Source organism: Cynocephalus volans, chromosome 14, assembly GCF_027409185.1.
Source record: "Cynocephalus volans isolate mCynVol1 chromosome 14, mCynVol1.pri, whole genome shotgun sequence".
In the NCBI taxonomy this organism is placed as follows: Eukaryota; Metazoa; Chordata; class Mammalia; order Dermoptera; family Cynocephalidae; genus Cynocephalus; species Cynocephalus volans.
In genome coordinates this window covers 65,487,103-65,508,641 of record NC_084473.1, presented here as the reverse complement: position 1 = coordinate 65,508,641, position 21,539 = coordinate 65,487,103, and the positions used below count along the sequence as shown (strand labels likewise).

The 21,539-nt window shown below is 43.4% G+C and overlaps 1 protein-coding gene across 2 annotated transcripts in view; it reads right to left on the bottom strand.

The window, feature by feature from the left end:
* ARHGAP25 (Rho GTPase activating protein 25) overlaps nt 1-21,539 on the bottom strand; it is an 81,818-nt gene that overhangs the window by 20,637 nt on the left and 39,642 nt on the right. The window contains exons 2-4 of one of the 2 annotated variants that reach the window (XM_063078666.1): nt 21,308-21,507; nt 13,905-13,992; nt 9,083-9,199 (exon numbers count right to left, since the gene is read on the bottom strand). In XM_063078666.1, coding sequence (XP_062934736.1) covers nt 9,083-9,199; nt 13,905-13,992; nt 21,308-21,507 — 405 coding nt within the window. The remainder of the gene's footprint in view (nt 1-9,082; nt 9,200-13,904; nt 13,993-21,307; nt 21,508-21,539) is intronic. The other variant, XM_063078667.1, reaches the window with a different exon arrangement.

The following is a 21,539-nucleotide window of genomic DNA, read 5'->3' as shown; positions in this document are numbered from 1 at the left end:
TTTTATGATGATTTATTTAAACATCTCTTTCTCCCACTGGACTGTGGGCTCCTCCGAGGCAGACAGACCGTCTGGCTCCCCATCTATTTTTATCACCTGGCGCAGAGCCTGGCACATGATGGACCAGTCCTCAAAGAGCTGTTATACCTGCTGTCTCCCATCCTTCCCATTCTTTGCCCTTACCCTCTGCTCAGCACTTCTCCAAACTTGCACTTATCAAGAAGATCAATGATCTCTACAATTTTAAATCCAGGGGTTAAATCCTCAGTCTTCATCTTAACTGCTCTATCTGCAGCACAGGACACAGCAAACCACTCCCTCCTTCTTGGGACATTTTCCCACAAAGCTTTTGGTGCACCTTTCTCTTGGGTCTCCATTTATCTCACTGGTTGCCCCCCTACTCAGTCTCCTCTGGTGATTCTGCCTTTCCTCACCGTCCTCTAAATGTTGGAGCATCCGAGGGCCTCCCTTCCTCATCTGCACATACTGCCTCATAATCCCACAGCTTTCAATATCACCCATATGATGAAGACTTCAAATTTACATCTCCAGCCTAGAGAACAGTCAAAGCTGTTTCCTCCAACACAAACTCCCCACCGCATGCACTGGAGACATCAGCACTGACAGTGTCCCTTCTTACACGGGAGAAAGAGCATCCTTGTTCCCTTCAGATTGTCTAGGTCAGGTTTTGTTAGATTACATAGGAGGAGTTCAGCATCCAAAACATCCCTGTAGCTCCAAAGACCCAATCCTGAGTTCTACCAATCTCTGGCCTCTGGGTCCTGTCACCACCCTTTGATTCTGGATGGACATGAAAAAGCCTACCTGTGGGGAAATGGATGAACAGAGAAATCCCAAGGAAACTAGGAAAGGGGGCCAGTGGAGGAAGATGACAGTGGGGTAGGAGTTACTCAAAGACCATCCTCTACTCCAAGGATGACAGGGGACAAAACCCAGGCTCCTCCTCCTGTGCCATGCCCTCCTAGGTTGTACCCACTCGTTCAGGGAAGTGGTACTTCATGGCTCTTTGTACCCTCAAGCAGAAGGATAGGGTCTAATCAACTCATGCACATGGAACTCATCATCACTTTGGCCAGTTACCATTAGCAGATGCATTCCTGTCATAATAGGTATAAACTGTAATTAGTTCATTATAATTATTATATGTGATATAATATAATATATGTAATATAATAATTATAATTATTCACCAATTTAATTAATTAAGTTAATTAAGGTAACTGCCCTACATGCTTTCATGTGTGCTATCTTGTTAGCCTCACAAAAATCTTACAAAGTAGATATTATTGTTCCATTTTACAGATGATAAAACTGAGACTTCAATTAGGAATTTGTCCAAGGTCATATTTACCCCAGTTCAATATTTGGTGCCTTAATTCCTTTAGTTTCAAGGCAATGGAATTAAATTTCAGATATCATCAAGTCTCGAGAAGATGGACTAAGGGGTAGGGATTCTTGGTGTTTCCTACACAGTCCTCTCCATCCCCATGTCCCCTCACACCATGTCCTCCTTGTCCTTCAGCCTCCAGACCTAAAGCTTTGAACAAAAGGCACCCCCTACGCACTCACCAAGCAGCCACAGAAGGGTGAGACCCGTTACCCAATCTCTGCTCACAGTCCGTTCTTCACCTCTTACCTCTCAAACTCCCTCCCTAGATTGGCTAGAAACCCCCAGGACCGTGGGTTGGTTTAGGAAGTGAAAATGGACAGGTTAGCTGTCACCTCCTTCTCAACCTCATTCCTCCTTTGTCATCACTCAAACACTCCTGGGTTCAGAACTAGAGCCCCTCCCCACCCCACCTCCAGCCCAGCCCAGGCCCCCAGGAGAGCCCAGCCCCCTCTCCACGCTCGCCCAGACAGCCCTGTCACCTGCCTCCCAGGGACTCAGCTCCAGGGGCGTCCCTCATCTCTGACAGGAGAGGGAAGAAGGGCTGGGAAAAGTGTCTTTTCATGGAAGAATTGAATCATAAAATAGGGAAGAAATACCTTTCTTTCGGAGCTTGGGGTTTTTCCTCCTGAAATCCCAGCAAAAGAGCAGTGCCAGGGCAGGAAAGCCACAGCCCAGTTCCCACCGCGGCATCCTGGGGATATGAGGCATGGCGGGCCGGGCCGAGGACTCACTGCCTCTGAGGAGCCAGCCTCAGGCCTTCCCTCCTCCCCATGCTGGAAGAACCGTCCTCTCTGGCTTCCAGATCAGCACATGCTTGTAAATACTGCTCGGGTTCTGACTCCGACGCGGAAACCATGGGATCTGTCGGCACCTGCCCCAGCCCTCCCCTCCTGGCCCTCCTTCCCACACTACCTCCCCTCCCCACTCACCTTTACACACATGACTCTTGGCTTTCAAAGAGTGAACATAAAGCTGTCAGGGCCCGCAATAAAAATAAGTGCCTCCTTTTACTTAGCAGCTAATTGTCAACTGCCATTCAGGGGATACCTCGGAGGTGGGTTAAAAAAAAAAAAAAAATCCCACATGCAAGCCTTTCCAGCATTGCTCCATATATCAAAGTGTCTGGCAGGAACACAAAATTTCACTTAGCATTTATGAAGCCAGCCCACCCTCCCCTGGAAATGCTCTCAGAGTTGCACGTGGCTCAGTCGGGGCCTTCAGAGATAATGATCTTGGGGGTGTATTGTTGGGTAGACTGAGATGATTTCCCCCTCCTGTTGAGAAGTTTTAGCACAGTGCAGCGACCTTACCAAAAGTACCCCAGAGACTTGAAATAAACTCTCAGCATCACTGAGGGTTAGGCAAGATCAAGGTTGCCAGGAAGGGCCCTGGGGGAGTCTCCTGCTGCCAACCAAACGTTCATCTCTCCATTCATTCACAGGCTGGGAATCAAGGACTCATCTCTGACACGAAACTCTCCCTCTGTGTCAATGTCATTCCCACGTCCTGGCAATGTTACCTCCAAAATGTGCAACCCTGTTTACTTCTCTCCATCTCCACTGCCACCACCTTTGTCAAAGCCACCATCCGCCCTCTCTTGCCTGGATGACAGCTTGAGTTTCATATCTGGTCTCCCGCCTTCACTCTGATCTGCAACCTCCAGCCCAACTCATTCTCCATACAGCAACTAGAATGATCTTCTAAATATGCACCGATTTTATCACTTTCCTGCTTGAAACCCCAACGGCTACTTACTGGTCTTAGGATGAAGACCAACATCCTCAGCAAAGCTATCTCTACTGTTACCACCTTCCCCTCACTCCAGGGCCTGCTCTCCCTTCTGTCACAGGACCTTTGCACTCACTGTTCCTTCTGACTGAGACACCATTTCTCCCCCACCTTCTCTGTCTAGTTAGCCTCTGCTGGTCCTTCAGAGTTAAGCTTAGTTCAGGGAAGCCTTCCTTAACCTCTTTGACAAAGACATTTTTTCCACATGGACATGTGTCTTTCCTTCATGGCAATTTGCACAGTTGTACTTTTATGTTTTTCCTTGGCTTTTTGATTAATTTCTGTCCTTTCCACTAGATTGTGAGCTCCTTGAAAGAGGGGGCTTTGTCTTTTCTTTTTCCTCTCTCTTCTGTCTCTTTCTCACTGTTGTACCCCAGTGCTAGCTTGGCACATGGCACATGCTCAAGAAATAGTTGTTGGGCAAATTATAAGTATCTATCTGGTGTTAGAAGCTGCTGGAATGAAAAATGAGGGAATTAGTAGAAATAAGCAAAAATCATCTCTCTTAATATTCAGTTTAGCTAGAGAGAAAGGACAAGAACACATGAAATGACAATGAATCACAGACACAGCACACCCCACCAGGCTAAACTATGATGTGGATTGTGAAATCATGCTCTGAAGGATGCAGAGAACTTAAAAAAATGAGAGGAAGAAAAGGAACTCGAAGTACATAACAACTCAGTATTTACGTACTATCTGCCTCATGTTGGCAAACACACAAAGATGCTTAAAACATAGGACCTGCCCCAGGGCCTTACAATTGGGTTGGGCAGAGCAGAACTATGCACAGTGTTACCCACTGCTTATGCACCCAGCAGTGGCCTTAGCAAAGCCTCAGATGGCCAGCCTCCAGAGGAAGAGGGTGCAAGCAAGTCTGAACTGAGTGACAAACTGCAACTTGGACTGCTTGCTGCCTGGGGATGGGATGAAGACCAGGTTTTAATGTGGGGATCCAGAAAAGGCCTGACTCTCTCAATATAAGGAGGGGGTGGTTTGGAGACAAGGGCAGGAGTGAGCCTGGGAACGAGTTGTCAGAGTTGAGATGTGATTGCCTCTGTTCCCTTCCTCCTCCTTAAATCAGAAAAACCTGGAATTGCATCCAGAACTTCTAGGGAAAAGAGTTGGTCTAACCTTTTCAACCAGGCCCTTTGGAGAGAGTAGTGAAAAGAGGGCTGTGAAAAATTAGCCTGCTCAGGGAAAGGCTAGAACACCGAGGTGCTGCTTTCCAAGGCAAGAGGAACACGCAGAGCCAGCTACGAGGTGGGGGAGCCAATAGGAAGAGGCTGGGAGTGCCATGGAGGCCACATGGGCCATCTCTCCAGTCAAGGGAGAAAAGGAGCGAAAAAGAGAACTGGGGGCAGGAAGCACACAGCTCTGTTGAATTGTCACTGGGGCTTCTAAAATTTAAAGTTAGGATTCATTATCTAGAGAGTACGGATGAGCTACACTCCATAGTAGTGAAAATATCCTGCTGTTGAAAGTAAAATTGTTTGTGTCTAGATATCTTTCTGGGGACAGTTTCCATACCTTTTATCAAATTCTCAGAGGGGGCATTTGAATCATAGAGAGCTTCACCAAGTCTCAACCATTGACCTGCTTGTAAGGAGATAATTCTAGAGGGAGAAACCCATTTTCTGAATAATTTCTTGGATAAGCTGATCATCATTTAATGGACAGGAAAGCATAGAGGAATAGAACATAGGACTGCTAGAGGAAGAGGAGGCCGTTCCTTCACCCATTCATTTAACAACTAATGAGCAGCTATTATGCCAGGCACTGTTTAGATTCTGGGATACAGTACTAAACAATACAGAAAAACGATTCCTGCCAAGTAGACTGAAACTTTCATTCTAGTGAGGGGAGACTAACTATGAACAAAACAAATGAGTGTGGGCCGGCCCGTGGCTCACTCAGGAGAGTGCGGTGCTGATAACACCAAGGCCCTGGGTTCTGGTCCCATATACGGATGGCCGGTTCGCTCACTGGCTGAGCGTGGTGCTGACAACACCAAGTCAAGGGTTAAGATCCCCTTACCGGTCATCTTTAAAAAAAAAAAAAAAAAAAAAAAAAACAAATGAGTGAAATAGTCAGCATGTGAGAAGGGAGTACATGCTAAGAAAAGTGAAACTAAACAGAGGGATAAGGAGAGCTGGGGGTAGGGTAAGGAACCTTGAGTGTTAAATAGCATAATCAGGACAGTCTTACTGAGGTGATGTTTGAGCAAAGACTGGAAGAAAGCAAGGCACCAGACCGTGCCACTACCTGGGGAAAGAGGATTCCAGACAGAGGAAACAGCAAGGGCAAGGGCAAGGTCCCTGAGCAGGAGCTGCCTAGAGTGTTTGAGGAGGCTGGTGAAGCTGGAGTGACATGAGCATAGGAGAAGGTGCTAGAAAACAAGGTCAGAGAAGTAATGGGGGAGTGCAAATTGGTCCCTATAAGTCATTATAAGGCTTATGACTTTTTCTCCGAGTGAGAAAGGAAGCTATTGGAGAGTGCTGAGCACAGAAGGGCCTTGATATGACTGGTTTAATGGGTTGCTGTGGCTGCTCCATTGAAGACAGACTGTAAGAAGGCAGGGGCAAGAGTGTGGAGGAGAGTTTGGAGGCTGTTGCTGTACTTAGGATAAGAAAGGATTCCATCTCAACCATGGTGCTTGTAGCAAAGGTGGTGAGAAGTGGGCAGGTTCTGGGTAGAAAAAGCCATAGAAAGTTTCTCCAAGGGCTAGAAAAGGGCAGCAGCAACATTGAGTATCTCGGTGACGTCACAATATGTAGGGGGCCTGCCCTGCCGGTCTAGTAGACCCAGATTAGAGGTGCTTTCCAAGTGGTATTGTGACCTGGCAAAGGAACCCTGCCCCTGCCCCTGCCAAGAATGACTTCAGGCAGGTCGTTCATTTCCTCAGGACTGAAGTTCTCTGACTCACAAATAGGAAGAACAAACATGGCCTTAGATGGGACTCTCTGCTGTCTTAAAATGCCTTCTACTTCTGGGATCTCTGATTTCGGTTCAACGAGTAACTTTAAAAACATCTGAGATGCCACATCAGAGTCAACACTGTTCTCTGAATAAGTAAATCGCGCTGCACTCTGATTTCCCCTCCCCTGGACTTTCCACTGCCCACAGGACTTACGCTTGACTTGCTTCTCAGGGTGGTGGCACTGTGGTGAGGTGAGGGAGAGATCCTCATGTGTACTGTGACAGAGTACAGCAGTTGACCATGGCAAGGCTCAGCCAAGCGTTGTGGGAGGCAAACACAAAGTACATAGGCAGCATTTTGCCTCCAAGCAGGTGCAAGATTATACAACATCCGCCACCCTTGTCAGCGTGGACAGCCTAGAGCACTGGACCAGGGAAAGCAGAAAATGTCACCATGGCTCACAACCTCATAATCCAGGGCAATACGGAAGGCCGCAGCTAAGATGATCCAGGCAGAAACAACATACAATCTAGCTTTAATACATAAAAACCTCATTTTGGCCTGATTAGCAGTTAAAACAGTTGGAGTTAGGGACTGGGAAAATGGTTAATGAAACCACACTGCTCTTTTTGTAACAGGATGCAAATGTTAAGGATGACTGTGACAGGCACTCTTGAGTTTGACTTTCACATTCAGGTCACTTTTTTTTTTTCCTGAAGCCCCCGCTGGGTGGGTCACAGGCCACAACTGCCTCCCTGCTCCAGGTCCTGGGTCCACAGGTGGCCTCCCGACCTCAGTAGAGCCAGGTAGAGTCTCTTTCTCAGGAGCTTGGAATGGGGCTGCAGAGCCCGAGCTAGTCCTTGGGGGAGAGGTGTAGGAAAGCTGGGGATGGCACAGCAGTATTAGGGACAAGAGTATGCACAAGGGGCTGCTGAATAGAGAAAAACAGTCATAAAAAGAAGAGGTTATTGAAATAATTGCTCAACAGCACATTTACTCTCTAAAAAGCAACTTCATATGGGTTGAATATTTAAGATTGGGTTATCCTAATTTTGATCTTTGGTCAAAATTTTGTGCCTTAGGTTACTTAGAGCCAGATTTAACATCACGTGGCTTTGTCTTTGCTCTGCATATGCGGAACTGTAGCCAAATACGTTGTTCTCTAAACAGTAACTTTCCCTTGTTTATTGCAAAATGCAGTTCTATAGATAAAACCCACATAAATAAATGTTAATTTTATTGCAGAAAGTTGGAGATTATAATCATAGCATTTAATTTGTTTGAGTTGATATTGGAAAAATAAGCACCATGCTTTTCAAATGATTCGAAAGTCACTTTTATTTGCCTTTTTATTTTGATGGTGCAGAGACCGAGCTAGTGCTGGGCGGGAGGCAGGGGGCACTAGTAAAATAAGTAAGTAAAGTAAGTAAAGTCACTAGACTTGTGCAAAGGTAGCATGGAAATTATCTGAGGTGTCTTGTATGATTATGCTTTAGCCAGGGTGGACACAGTTTAAATGATTAAAACTAAAGATTAAAATATAAGGAAGTACTAGCTCATGCTGCCAACTACTAACTACATAACTTTACAATGCCTGTTGTTCTTCGTAACTACATAACGTTATAATGCCACTGATTCATAACGGGTTCAAATTAATTCTATGGGGTAGGACATCAGAATTATTAGTGTTCATTCTCGTCTAAGATTTTTGTTCTCTAACATTATTGGTCCTATCAAAACATTTCAGTGTACAAAAATACTGCAAAGTTAATACCCAAGAAAAAAGCCATTATCATGTGTATGCTGGTCATCATGATCAGTGTGGCACAATTTTTAAAAATAAACTATCATGCCTTTCAAAAAATAAAATAAAATAAAATAAAAGGTCTTAAATTGCATATATTTTGTATTTGTCATTCTGGAAAAAGTACGTATATAGGAATGCTGGTTGGAAGGAAAACATAAAAATATCTCTGGTGGTTTGAGGTTGTTTTATTTTTTCAAATTTTTAAACAAAATTATTTCAGTGTTTTATAATTTTTGAAAGAAGCTGTTAGGCAATCAAATAAATATATAATATTTAAACCATGAACGCCTCCATAAATTATTTCTAAAACAACAGGCAGCACAGTTGTTAAATGATTATATATTTGTGCAGTTATCCTGGACACAAGTAGGTGTGTTCCTAAAATGCTGAAAGAGAATGGTAACTTCAGAACTCATGTGTGTCAGTTCTTTCATATTTTTATAAAAGGAGGAAAACATACTAGGTACACGTGTTTGCCAATTTCAGATGTTTTTTGCGTCAGTTTTTTGCAGGCAGGACCCTCCTGTAGTGTGGAAACATCACCAAGATTCCCAGAAAGCTCAAACACTTAAGTCGTGTAACCCAGAAAAGTGTTTAATGCTGAATTCACCATGGACCTGCAAAACTCCAGGCAATTTCTGAACTTTCCCACAGCATGACGGACCCTCTTCCGGACAGCAGCTTTATTTTCCTGTGCTGATCAGCCTAACTGATGCTTTCCGCATAGCTCTTGCCATAAGCCCTCTCAGGTCCCTCAAGTCCTGTAACCGGGCAGACTCATGGTGCTGCATGAGTTGGTGCTGCAGGGGACCCAGGGTCAGCTGGTCCAACCCACTCATTTTACAGGGAGAGTACTTTGGCCCAGAGAGGAGAAAGGACTTCTGTAAGGTCTCACACACATCTGCTGATCAGTGCGAAGAACTTGCTGTCCCTCCAGCTGATCTGGAGTCAGCTCTTTGAGATGACCCAGTGAGGAAGCTGGCAGCTCTGAACCCTCTTTTCCTCCACACTCAGCAGAGGACTTGGGCATGACCATGCATAGCACTGGTCATCTCCCTTGAACACAGTTCAAGGAGGGATCATGTCTGAAGCTACTTCCTCCACATCCCTGAGATGTCACAGACACTTGCCCAGGAAAGCCTGCAAGGGTCCTTACCTCCAGAGGGCGTGCCAGCGACTCTCCTGAGGAATTTAACCCACTCCTCCATTTCTGCCTGGGAGCTGGCCATGAGGACATAGGAGTCCTGTCCTGTGCGACTCTGTTCCCATGAGGCTGGAGAAAGAAGTAGCACTTATGAAGGCTTAGAGTGGTAAGGGGGCCAGAGCAAGGGGGAGAGAAGGGAAGCCAAACCCGAACTGATTCTTTGGTTTGGTGAAGCACTACCAGTCAAACAACATGAAAGCATTCTCTAATTATCCTCAGTGGAACTGGGTATCCATGCCCTCCAGTTGATTTTGCTGAAGCTCTAATTCTACAGGCAAATCATTGAACACAGTGGTTTGCAATTGGGATGGCTTGTACTGACAGCTGCTTCCACAGAAGACAGAAGTCATTGCCTACCAAAGGGAAGAGGAAGATCATGGTGCAAGTTCAGTATTAGAGGAGACAGGATCAGCTCATACGACTTTGAAGACTTCAGATCATCACGCCAGTCATGGATAGTTTCCTAAGCTAGTCCTGAGCCCAGTTATGGGAGTGGGGAAGGGGAGGATCCTTTTGTTCATTTGAGAACAGCAACCGAGGAAACACTACATGTCTATATTAGATGTAAAGTGAAAATGATAAAGAAAGTCCTAACAAGCTTCATGCGTGCATTTACTAAGTATTGAGAACCTACCATCTGCAAGGTCACATGTGGTCAGGCGGGCGGTAATCTGAATAGGAAGCACGAATTTTGCGAGAGAGTCACATGGAAGCTCATTGTCCCTCCCACCTGTTTTTTCCTGCATTGTAACAATGGACTTTCAAATCCCCTTTGGTTCTGGTCTGTTGGACCTGTGTTAATATCACCAAACCTCATCATCTTTCACCCTTTGAGACAACCTGATTCTAACTCCATCTTGTCTTGGGGCATCAGCTCTTCTGACCAGAAGGGTCAGCCATGGAAGCCCTGACCATTCAGGAACATCCTGGGTGTTTCTAGAAGAAAAATGGGAAGTAGAAAGTGCTTGGAGCAGAACTAAAAGTCCCCTAGGAATCACAATATCCCTTTGAAATAGAATGGGGAATTAGTATTATTTTCATTTTACAGACAACAGAACTGAAGCACAGAGATGCAAAGGTACCTGCCCATTGGGACACAGTAAGTTACTGCCAAATGCAGGGCAGGGCCACTGGTCTCCTTTCTCTAAACAGAGACTATGTTGCTTCCACTAGCCCATATTGCTTCAAAATTTGACCTTGGACAAAGATTACCCGGCATCCTCCCCCACCATGCCTACACTCCAGTCTACTAAGTTGTCAAAACATGCCTTCTCAGTTTACCCTGATTCCTGGAAGATCCTTTACCTCTGTCATGAGGAACGCCACTGGAAAACACCCAGCTCTCAGAATGTTCCTGAATGGACAGAGCTTCCATGGACTGACACTTCTGGCCGGAACAGGTGATGACCCCACGACAAGATGGATTCAGAATCAGGTTGTCCCAAGGGGTGAAAGATGTGAGGCTCAGTAATATTAACATAGGTCTGACAGACCAGAACCAAAGGGGATTTGAGTCTGTTGTTGCCCTACAAAAAAAAGTAAACATTTGGGCACAATTGAGGTGCTAGGACAGGCTCTCTCTGAGGGAAATTGCCTGACATTAAGACAAAGCCCATGAAAAGAAACTGCCCTCAGGCACATACTTTCCCTGACTTAAACACAGCCTATTCAACATGTGTTACCTGTTGGACTGTTTCCCTTGTCAGAAATGGTTCTCCCTTCTTTTCTTACTCTGCTTAAAGAACTCTTATTCATTCTTGAAAACGTGGCTCAAATGTCATCTTCTCTAGGAAATTTTTCTTAGCATCTTCTCCCCCTACTTCAAATTAGTGGGGAGTCCCTATTCTATAACCCTGTAACATCCTCTCCTTACTTCTATCACAGCAGTAGCTAAATTATCCTGAACATTAGTTTCCTATCAGTACAACTGAGATAATGAATTAGTATGACCAAAGCTGAAGCCCTGATCTTCCCTCCCCCCAAAACTTGCTACATGCATAAATCTCAGCAAATACCAGCAAATCCATCTCTCCCATTGTTTAGGTCAAAACCTTGTAGTCAACCTTGATTTCTCTTTCTCACATCCAATCCATCAGTAAGCGAAGTCCTCTCTACCATCAAAATGTGATCAGAAATTGATTGCTTCTCACCCCTTCATTGTTACCATTTATGATTTGGATTATTGCAAAAGCCTCCTCCCTGGTCTCCCTGCTCTGCCCTGGCCTCTCCATTACTTTTTATTCTTGACTCAAAAGAGTTTTAAAACATGAGTTATATCAAAACCTCCCAATGGCTTCCCATTCTTCTAGCATAAGCGATAGAGTTCTTACAATTGCCTAGGAGTGCCGTGCCTGCAAAACCTGTGCTCACCCCGACCAAATCCCCTGCTCTTGTCCCCAGTCACCACATTGGCCTCCTTCATGTTCCCTGAACATGGAAAATAGGCTCAGGGACTTTGTACTGGCAGTCTCCTTTTCCTGGAATTCTCTTGCTCCAGATATGCCCTCGGCTCACCCCTTCAGCACCTTCAGATCTTCCCCCAGAGGTCACATTCTCCATGCCACATACTCTACCAGCTCTCTTTAAAGCAACAGACCAACTGCCGCCATCCCTACCTTGGCTGGCACTTTCTCTCTGCTTTAATTTTTTTTTCACAGTATTTATGCCTTCAGGAAAACTGCACAATTTACTCATTTATTTGGTTTGTTGCCAGTCTCCCCTTACTAGACTATAAGGTGCATGCAGGCTGTTTTCTTCTTTGCTGGATCCCCACTCCTGCAATAGTACCTGGCTCACTGCTGGTGCTCAGTAAATTTGTTGTATAAATGAATGACAACATCTCATAGGTGGTATGAGAATTAAATGAAACAACATGTGCAGCAGAAGGAACCCCCCCCCCGCCCAATCCCTGGTGACTTGCTGGGCTGGGAGGAGAACATAGTCATTCTCTTAGGGGTCAGTAGGGAGAGGGAAGCCTGCCCTAAAATGTTGCTTGTCCCTCCCCCCCACCAAAAAAAGCATAACTGTGAGTAAAGACATCTATGTGGACTTTGTGCAACTAAAACTGGTGATCATAGAGAGAGAACCTTGAGTGGGAAGCCCATATCTTATGTCAGGATTGACCCCTGAGAATCATGTTGCACAGATGGTGGCAAAGACAGGAAATGAAAATTCTCTACATTGTAACATAAAGGGTTGTATCATGTCGGGTTGGGTGGAGCCTTGGAAGACCATGGTGCCTTTAGGAAAATTGTTCCCCACCTTACTATTGCTTTAGAATTATTTGTCCTTATGAGGTGTGTGTGTGTGTGTGTGTGTGTGTGTGAGAGAGAGAGAGAGAGAGAGAGAGAGAGTCCCCTGGCCCAGCAGTCCTTGAGGGTACTTGACTTTTGGTGCAAAGCCCACGGTGAGTTTTCAGCTGCGTCTCTCAGTAGGGTTGTCCTAGATTGAAAATCCAGGCTTTGTTTGGGACATGTGTTACCATGGATGGTTGTGCCCATGCACTGCACTGGGAGAGGAATCCTAGGAATAGAAGACCCCTTTGTGGGAAAGGGGTGGAATTTTCCCAGAAAGGAAAGACTGAAAAAGCAGGAGGAAAAGAGGGGGATAGACCTTCAGGTAAAAAGGCAATGGAGTGCCTGTGAGGGGACCACCTGAGAAGAGTTGAACCTTAAAAAATATTTTTTGTTTGTTTTTTATAAACAGTCATAGCCAGTTTTAGAATTTTTTTTTTTGCATTATAGCTCCCTCTAGTTATCCCCTAAATATCAAATACACATTGTTCCAAGTGTTTCATATAGATTTCTTTATTTAATCCTTCTATCGTCATTGTTGTTCCCACTTACAGATAAAGAAGTAGAGGCAGGGAGAAATTAAGTAACCTGTTACACAAGTAGTAAGTGACAGGGTCAGGATTTGGGGTGCTTCTGACCTTTATGCTCTGCTGCCTTCTCCATCAACTTTCTTATGCACACAGCCAACTTGTGTGAGTGGGATGGAGGGAATTAAGGAAAGAGGCACTCAAGGAACTTATGGCCTTCCCTGCTAGAGTCAGTATGGCAGTGGCAGCAAGACTCGACAGCTAGATGAGCAGTCTCAGAGTTCTGGCAGGGCTACTAGGGCTGGCATTGGAGCAAGAGACAGGGAGACGGGGAGAGGCAGCCTCAAAGTGGCAGATTCAGGAAGATGAGACAAACTCCCCTTGCTCCAAATGCCTTCAAAGTAGGTAACTCTTGATGGGGAAGAGGCACCTTTCAGTGTGCCACTCACGTGTGTAATAGGTGACATCCAGCACCTGACATATGCTCTGTGCTCAGGAAGTGGGCATTGTCATTCTCATGAGGTCATGTTGAACCATATGAAACTGCTGACTTTCTACCTCTTTTGACCTACCATAATGGCCATTGCACATGGTTTCATTTCTGTTTTAATGCCCTACTCACCTTCTAGACTGAGCTCCTTTTAGTGACCAGGATGATGTACTTTCCATGTCAGTGCCCCTGTCCCTAATGCAGCACCTGGCTCTAAGCACACACACATGAAATGCTTACAGAGTTGAACTGAATGTGCACCATGTAGTTCATGGGCATTATCAGGCACTTGATACTGGTTAATGAACTAGGATAGGCTAATTAACTATATGTAGAATCACTATGTGTTCTTAATAAGTTGGTTGGTTAGTTGGTTGAAGGACTCCCTGAATTAGCTTTGACTTCTAGGATCCAGAAGTAAAATGGGAACGTAATGTACCTCTGTCCCACCTTTTGCTGCCTACCTGGAATGACTTCAAAGACAAACTTCCCAGCTTCTTCCGGGTTTGTGGCGATCTCCTTGATTGTACTTCCTGGTAGATACATGTACCCCTGAAAGATCAAAAGTCAGGCCTGTAAGGTAAGCAGCAATTGTATCACCCATGAACTAAAATTAAGTTGGGTAACAGATAGGGTCATGGTGGGATGGGGAGGAAGGTAGTGGACAGGAACACGGGAAACTAGCCTTCCAGCTTTAATGGGGGCCCTTCTGCTATGCAGGCCTCAGTCAAATTAAGTGGCAGCTATCCAAGAGCAAGCTGGGTACCCAGAGAGAAAGGGAAAGGTTCTGACATGAGAAGGAGCTAAGAGGTGCCATCACTGACACTTGCCTCTTCCCATTTTTGATCTTTGTGAAGGCAAGTCTGAGACTAGGGGGACCATACTACCTGCTAGGCTGCCAGAGAGAGGCAGGTAGGACTGAACCACAGGCAACTGTTTGAGGCGATGGGGTACTTAGTAGTAGCAAGAGCTCATGAGCGGCACTTTCCAGGTGCCTGCCCCTTTGCTAACCACCTTGAACGTATTGTTTATGTAGTCCTTCCAGCCATCCTTCAAGCAGGGTATTATTACGCACATTTCACAAGTGAAGAAACTGGGGATCAGAGAGGTTTTATAATTTTTCCAAGGTCTCAGAGCTAGTAAGTGGCAGAATGCCAGTTCGTCTGTGAAGTGAATCCAGAGTCAGTGCTCCTCACCATCACAGCTGAGATGTGGGAAACCATCACCTTAGCCCCACCCCCACCCCTGGGTCCACGGATGGGGAGCGAGGGTTCTGTAGGATATGTGACCTCTTATACACAGATATGTTATCAGAAAAACAAGTCTCTAACACCATGTGTACACATTTAGCGTGCACTTTCACATGCAATATCTCAATAGATCCGCACAACAGCTCCTGTCAAAAGCATGGCAAGGTTGATCACTTCTACTTTGCACACAAGGAAATTAGCACTTCGAAAGTCTAAGTGACTGCACAAAGTGACATAGTTAATTTGTCCTGGAGTTAGATGCTCATAATGTACATTTCACTGAATGCTGAAGGTGGCACGTTGTAAACACATGTGTCTTTGTCCCAAAACAAAGTTTGGATGGAGAGGATTGGCAACAGAGAACGTTATGCAGGCGAAAGAGTCTTAAGGAAATAGCAGAAGTAAGATAAGCTCAGGAGGCTGAAAGAATAAATGTTTCTTGAGGATCTAGAAAAAAGGATGTCTCCAACTGTGTGAGGAGGAGGTGGAGGAGGAGGCGGTGGCGGCCACCAGGGAGGAAGGTAAGGAGGGGGAGGGGAGAGGAGAAGAAGAAAAGAAAAAGAATCTGTCTGTAAAGTGGAATTCTGCAATTCCTCTACATTCCTCTAATTTTATTACTTAAAAATAACTTCCACCTACATGGTCTTCACCATCTTTAGCAAATCACATCAACGCCTTCAGAAAAAATGACCCTGAGATTGTGCTACCTTGGACGAGTTATGGCACTGGAATAAAAAGCATGTTACTTTTAGACAGGAAGAACACTGTCTGTAAAAAGATAAGGAAAGTGCAATTTCAGAGGTTCCTGCTTTCCCTCAGTACCTCTCTAAACTGTCATTTGATACCCAAAAGGATTTAATCAGAAAATAATAAAAATAAAATACTAAAAAAAAATGCACACCATTTATTGAAAATATATATACACCATTTATTTTATACACCGGTTATTAGGTGCTAGACCCTATGCTAATTGCCCTGAATACATTATTAGCACATCTAATCTTCATAAGTGTTCTATGAGGGAAGAACTGTTACTTTCCCTGTTGGAGAGATAATGAAGTTAAGTCCCAGGGAGGTTAATTAGCAGACCCCAAATCAGAAAGCTTGTCAACAGGAAAGCTATGATTCAAACCTCGGTCAGTGTGATTCCAGAATTACAAATAAGGTTTTACATACAAGTCCCACTTGCTGGAAGAAGTAAGAATCAGAGTTAGACTTATTTGCACCAAGGCATAAAATTTGCAGACCCGTTCCTCACACCAGGCATGAGAGCTTTGAACATCATAAATGGATAGAGGAAGGTGGGTGAGAGGAAGAGACACCAGTGGGGGTGAAAGTGGGAACACTGATGGGGAAAGAGGGATTGTCCCAGAAAGGGAAGGGCCCAAGTTGCCCACTACCACTTTCACCTACTTTGCAGGTTGTCTAGGGTGAACTCTGTATAAAGCTGGGGGTATTTATGCTGGAGGCCACAAGTCCTACAGCATTGGAGCAGGGGAGACAGCTGTGGCAGCAGCATGCTACAGCCAGCTTATACAGGCCCCCAAGAACTAACTGCCACATTTTCAGGAGCTCTGAGCCAGTTGTCAAACACAGCCATTACTAAAAGTTAAATTATATAAACTTACAGTGAAACACTTTGTAGTAAAAAAAAGTAATGATTCTCAAAATTTATCCCTTCCAAAGTACTTAGTGTATTTTAGTATTATTTCTGCTGTTGTAGTTATTCTCATTCACTCTATCTGTGTGTTGAAAATTCCATATAGCATTGTACTATTGCATATCTCTTCTCAACCCTGAGTTCAGTGACATCATATTGGTAGCTTGAATCAGTCATGATGGAAGAATTTACACCACAGAAATTGGCAAGTGCTGTAAGAAAATCAACTCTTCCACCAGAGAGCTGGTTGTTAAACATTGTCCAGCACACCACTGACAAATAACCACCTGTGATAAATTTTCAGAAAACAGGGAGATGATACAATGGGACAATGGGTCTACCCTCCTAGGCTAGAATTGTCTAAAACCATCATCGTAGTAGAGACTTGAGGGCAATCTGTTGAGATTCTGTTTTAAATAACTTCCGTGACAAAGAACCTTTTGGAATGGGTTGTATAAATCTAGTTTATAGATTTACAGAGCATTAGAGCTGGACAGGACCTTTTGGAGAATCCAAAAAAAAAAAAAAAAAAAAAGCACAGACTGCCTCTATAGAGCCACAAGTTTTCCCAAAATCACATACAGAAAAGTCTATCATATATGGTTCCATAATTTATTTAATCATTCTCCTTTGTTGGATACTAGGTCCAATGTTTTTCATTATAAATAGCACTGCATATATCTTATTATTTCTTTTGGACAGCTTCTTAGAACCAGAATCACTGGGTCTAAGAGTATGATAATTTTTTGGCTCTTAGCAAATTTGGCCAAATAGCTTTCTAGAAAAGTCATACCAGCTTACACACAAATCTTCAGTATACGTGAGGGCTCTTTTTATCAGATTGCTCCAAGATTATCATTTATTTTGGTTTTTGGGGGGATAGGATGTGTGTATGTTCTTTTTTTAATTTATAAAATATTATATTTTAATTATAGAATATTAGAAAATAAACAAAGTAAAGGAGAATTAAAAATTGTGTGTGTAACTACACTACTCAGAGATAACCACAATTAACACCTCTGTGTATTTCTTTTCAGGACTTTTTCCATAAATACAGGTTCATGATTTTTTTTTTTTCAAGAACAGGATTAGTATATACACCATCTTTTGTTGGAAACTCTTTTTTTTAAAAGACAATAATATTACAGACATTTTTCCATTTCACAAAGTATTACCTTAGAGTATCAGTGTCTGAATTGTATTCTGTTGTATAAATATATAAATGTACCCTAATGTAAGTTAGCCCCTACCACTGGGCATTGTTTTCATATCACTGTTATACACAACACTATGGTGAACACCTATACAGGTAAATTTAATTATCTACATCATTCTTAACCATCCACTTAGATTAAATTCCTAAAATTAAAAACGTAGGCCACAGGGTTTGTATTTTGAAAAAGGCATATTACCCTCCAGAAAGGATTTATTTTCATTTCTACCAGCTGTGCATGAGAACTTCTATTTCTCAGTTCTCACACACCAAAATTTCTAGAAAACCTTTGCCAAGTTGATAAGTGGATAATGGTGTCTCATTAGTTCACGTTGGGTGTCCTTAATAGTTACTGAGGTTGAACTTTTATATACATATTCATTGGTGATTACATTTCTTTGGTAAATTGTCCATTTGTATCATTGTTCACTTTTCTATTGAGTTCTTTGAACTTTTCTAACTGATTTGAAAAAATACTTTAAATATTAAGAATATTTGTTTACCATATATACATGTACAATTTTTTTTCTGTTTATTATATGCCTTTTCATTTTATTATGTTGGTTTTTAAGATGCATTTTTATTTCTGAAATTAAATTAGTCTTTTCTTTGTGCTGTCTTTGATGTTATGCTTTAAAAACACCCCTTCCCCCAAATCATGCAGATAACTACATTTTCTTCTAGCATTTTTATGAATTCAACTTTTACATTGAAGTCTTTAACCCATCCAGAATCATGAATGGTATGAAATGTAATGTGTAAATGTACCTTTACTTTTGCCCAATAATTTAGTTTGTGTTTGTAACTTTCACGTCATTTACAGATATTTTCCGTGTCTAGGAATCCCAAAACAATGTTAAATGATAGTATAATAACAGTATTTTCTTTTAAATAGGTTTTTATTTATCTTAATAAAATAATTATGGCTATATGGAAAGTCTATAAGGCTGTCCACTTAATTCTTGTTCATGAAAATAATACATAAATATCACCCCATTAATTAAATAAATTATAGAATGTCTATGCAATAGATTATTTTGCCACCATTAAGAATTACACTGTAGAATGATATATAATGTTAGGGGACAATATTCATGACATATTGTCAATTTTTAAATTAAATATTATTATTATACTAATTTTGCATTCACAATAGATGACTTTCTAAATGTATATGTACAGGGAAGGCTGGAAGAGATGGGGATTTAGGTGGTTATTTCTTGCTGATAAAATTGTGAATAGTTTTATTTTCTACTTTGTGCTTTTTTGTATCTTCCAAATTTCCTACTATGTACATGTATAGCTCTTGTAACCAAAATATACATATCAATATACAGCAAGATATACTTATTCTTTGTAAGAAATTATCATTTTCTTCCTAAAAGTTTTATTTTTAATTTTTTACGTCCAAAATAAGTGTTAGATTTTATCAAACGCTTTTTTCAGCTATCTCTTGAGGGGTCGTGTGGTTTTTCTCAATTGAACTATTAATCTGATGTATTATATTAATTGATTTACTAAAAATAAACCATCTTTGTCATTTTAGAAAAAGCTCTACCTAATTATCCCAGGCTAATTTAATCCTGAGAAGGCTTTGAGTTTCCTCTTATCAGAAGGGAGGGGGAGAAGCAAGGACCTTCAAATATTTATTTTACTCTTTGGCATTAGTTTATGTTTTTACAAAACTGCTTTTACACATGCTTCATATTGTTTGATCCTGTGACAAATGCCAAGTAAGTATTATTGTCTTGTTTTATAAAAGAAGAAAGAGGGGTCCAGGAAAATTAAATAATTACATGGCCAGACAGTGGTGGAGCCAGGAAAAGAGCACAACCTCTCTCAGCCTCTACACTTCTAAGGGGCAAATACCACCCAGCTGCCCTTCCCAGAGGTTTGAAATGCCCAATGCGTTACTGGCATCTCCCTTACTCTGCAGAGGAGATGATTCTGCATTGTCTTAATGCACCAGCCCCCACTGACTTAGCCTGGAATTGCTCGGCTCTGTGAAGTCTGGGCTGTTCATAAAAAGAAGGAAGTCTGGTTACCATGCACATGACATTGGGCACAAACCCAGTCTGCCATGGGGTCTCTGTGGCCATTCCCCATCCTCTGCAGTGGCAGATACTCAGAACACTCAGAACCCTAGGTGGAGGGCCTGGTTAACCAAGTCCTGCTGAAATGTTATGGATTCTCAAGCTCGCCCTTAGAGAGAACTATTCTCTTCCAAACTGAAATGGTTGTTTTGAATGAAATGGTCCCATCCACCTGCACATCCAGCCCCAATACCTATGCACTTTTTATCCTCACCCTTGGGATTTTTTCTGTCTCTAGAAGGTTCTAATAAGAAGGTTTCTGTCTTTTCTAATAAGTTCCTAAGCCCACCCTTCTATGTCCATGGACGTGAGCTCTAGGTGGGTGATGAGCCATACTCGTTGCCCTAGACATCCAATTACCCCTGGGGTCTCAGGGTAATTGTTAATAGTGCCCCCTTTCACTCTCACACACCACAATGGCCACGAAGAATCAATGATGAGGGAGAAGAGACATAGGCCCAATATGTGGGATCAAAACCCACTCCCACTCTAGAATCAGCCTCATCCGCTCCATTAGAAAATCCTGTTTGCTCTACTTTCAAAGTATATCCAGAATCTGACCATTTTCCTCCAGCCCACAACTCCCTCTGAGTTTCTTAACATCATAACCTCTTACCTATATTACCCTTGTGTCCCCTCCCTGGCCCTGAGTCTCTTTATGAACACAGTAGCCAGAGACATCTTTTTACCATGTAGACAAAGAATGCCACCTCTCTGCTTGGAGCCCTGCAATGCCTCCCTGATGCCCTCAGTGTAAATGCTGAAGTCCTTGCAGTGGCCTGCAATGCCCTTGGCAATCTGTGCCCTTGACCTTTGGCCCCCATCCTCACTCTTCTGACCTCATCCCCTCTGATCCTCGTCCCCCAGCTCTGCTCCTGCCACAATGACCTCCTCTCTATTCTACACACAGGCCAGCCATGCTTCTTTGGACTTTTACACAGACTGTTCCCTCTGCCTGGAATGCTTTTCCCCAGAGATCTGCCTGGCTAATTTCCTCTCCTCCTTGGTCTTTGCTGAAATGTCACCCTCTTCATGAGGTCCCCTGACCACCTATTTAAAATTGCAACATCTTTCCCAGACTCTTGATCCTCATAGAACTAATTTTTCTTCATAGAACTAATCTTTTTCTAATAAACTACATGTTTTCCTTATTTATTATGCTTAATATCTGTCTTTCCCCCCATATTCTAAGCTTCCCATAGCAGGGATTTTTATCTGTTTTACTCACTGGTTTGTTTCAAGTACCCAGAACTTTGTCTGGTACATGATTAAAGCTCAAGAAGTATTTCTTGAACAAACAAGTCCATCAGCACCGAATCAATTTTCCTGGACCCGAACCCTCTTTCTCTGAGCCCTTGGCTCAGTGTCACCTCCATCCCCACTATGCTGTGAGCCTTGACTTAGAGCTGCATTATGACACTCCACAGTGCTCATACTGGGGCTTCGTGGAGGACCATTTGGTCATCTTGGCAAGTCAATTTATGTATCTAGAAAATGGTGAAAAGGCAAAAGCCACCTCCTCTCAAATGGATGTGTCTAGTCCCATTGAGAAGGCCCCTGTGGGCTTTAGTGCCATCTAAGTGGGCTCCTTGCTGTGTCCTCCATGCCTGGAGAGGGAGCACCTGATCAGTGGGGACAGCCTGGCCGGTACCTGTGGCTTCATGTCCTCCTCGTCCTTGTAGTAGTAGAGGTGCTGTGCCCTCAGCACAAAGTACCTCTGCTGCCAGTTTTTCACGATGGACCTCTGCTTCTTCAGCCAGCCCATCTTGATGGGCCTTTCCAGCGGATTGGGGGTGGACGCCGGGTGAAAGGCCGCCATCTGCTCGCCAGTCATCACACTCCTCGACCGAGCTAGAGAGAGGAACAGACAGGCAGACTGAGGG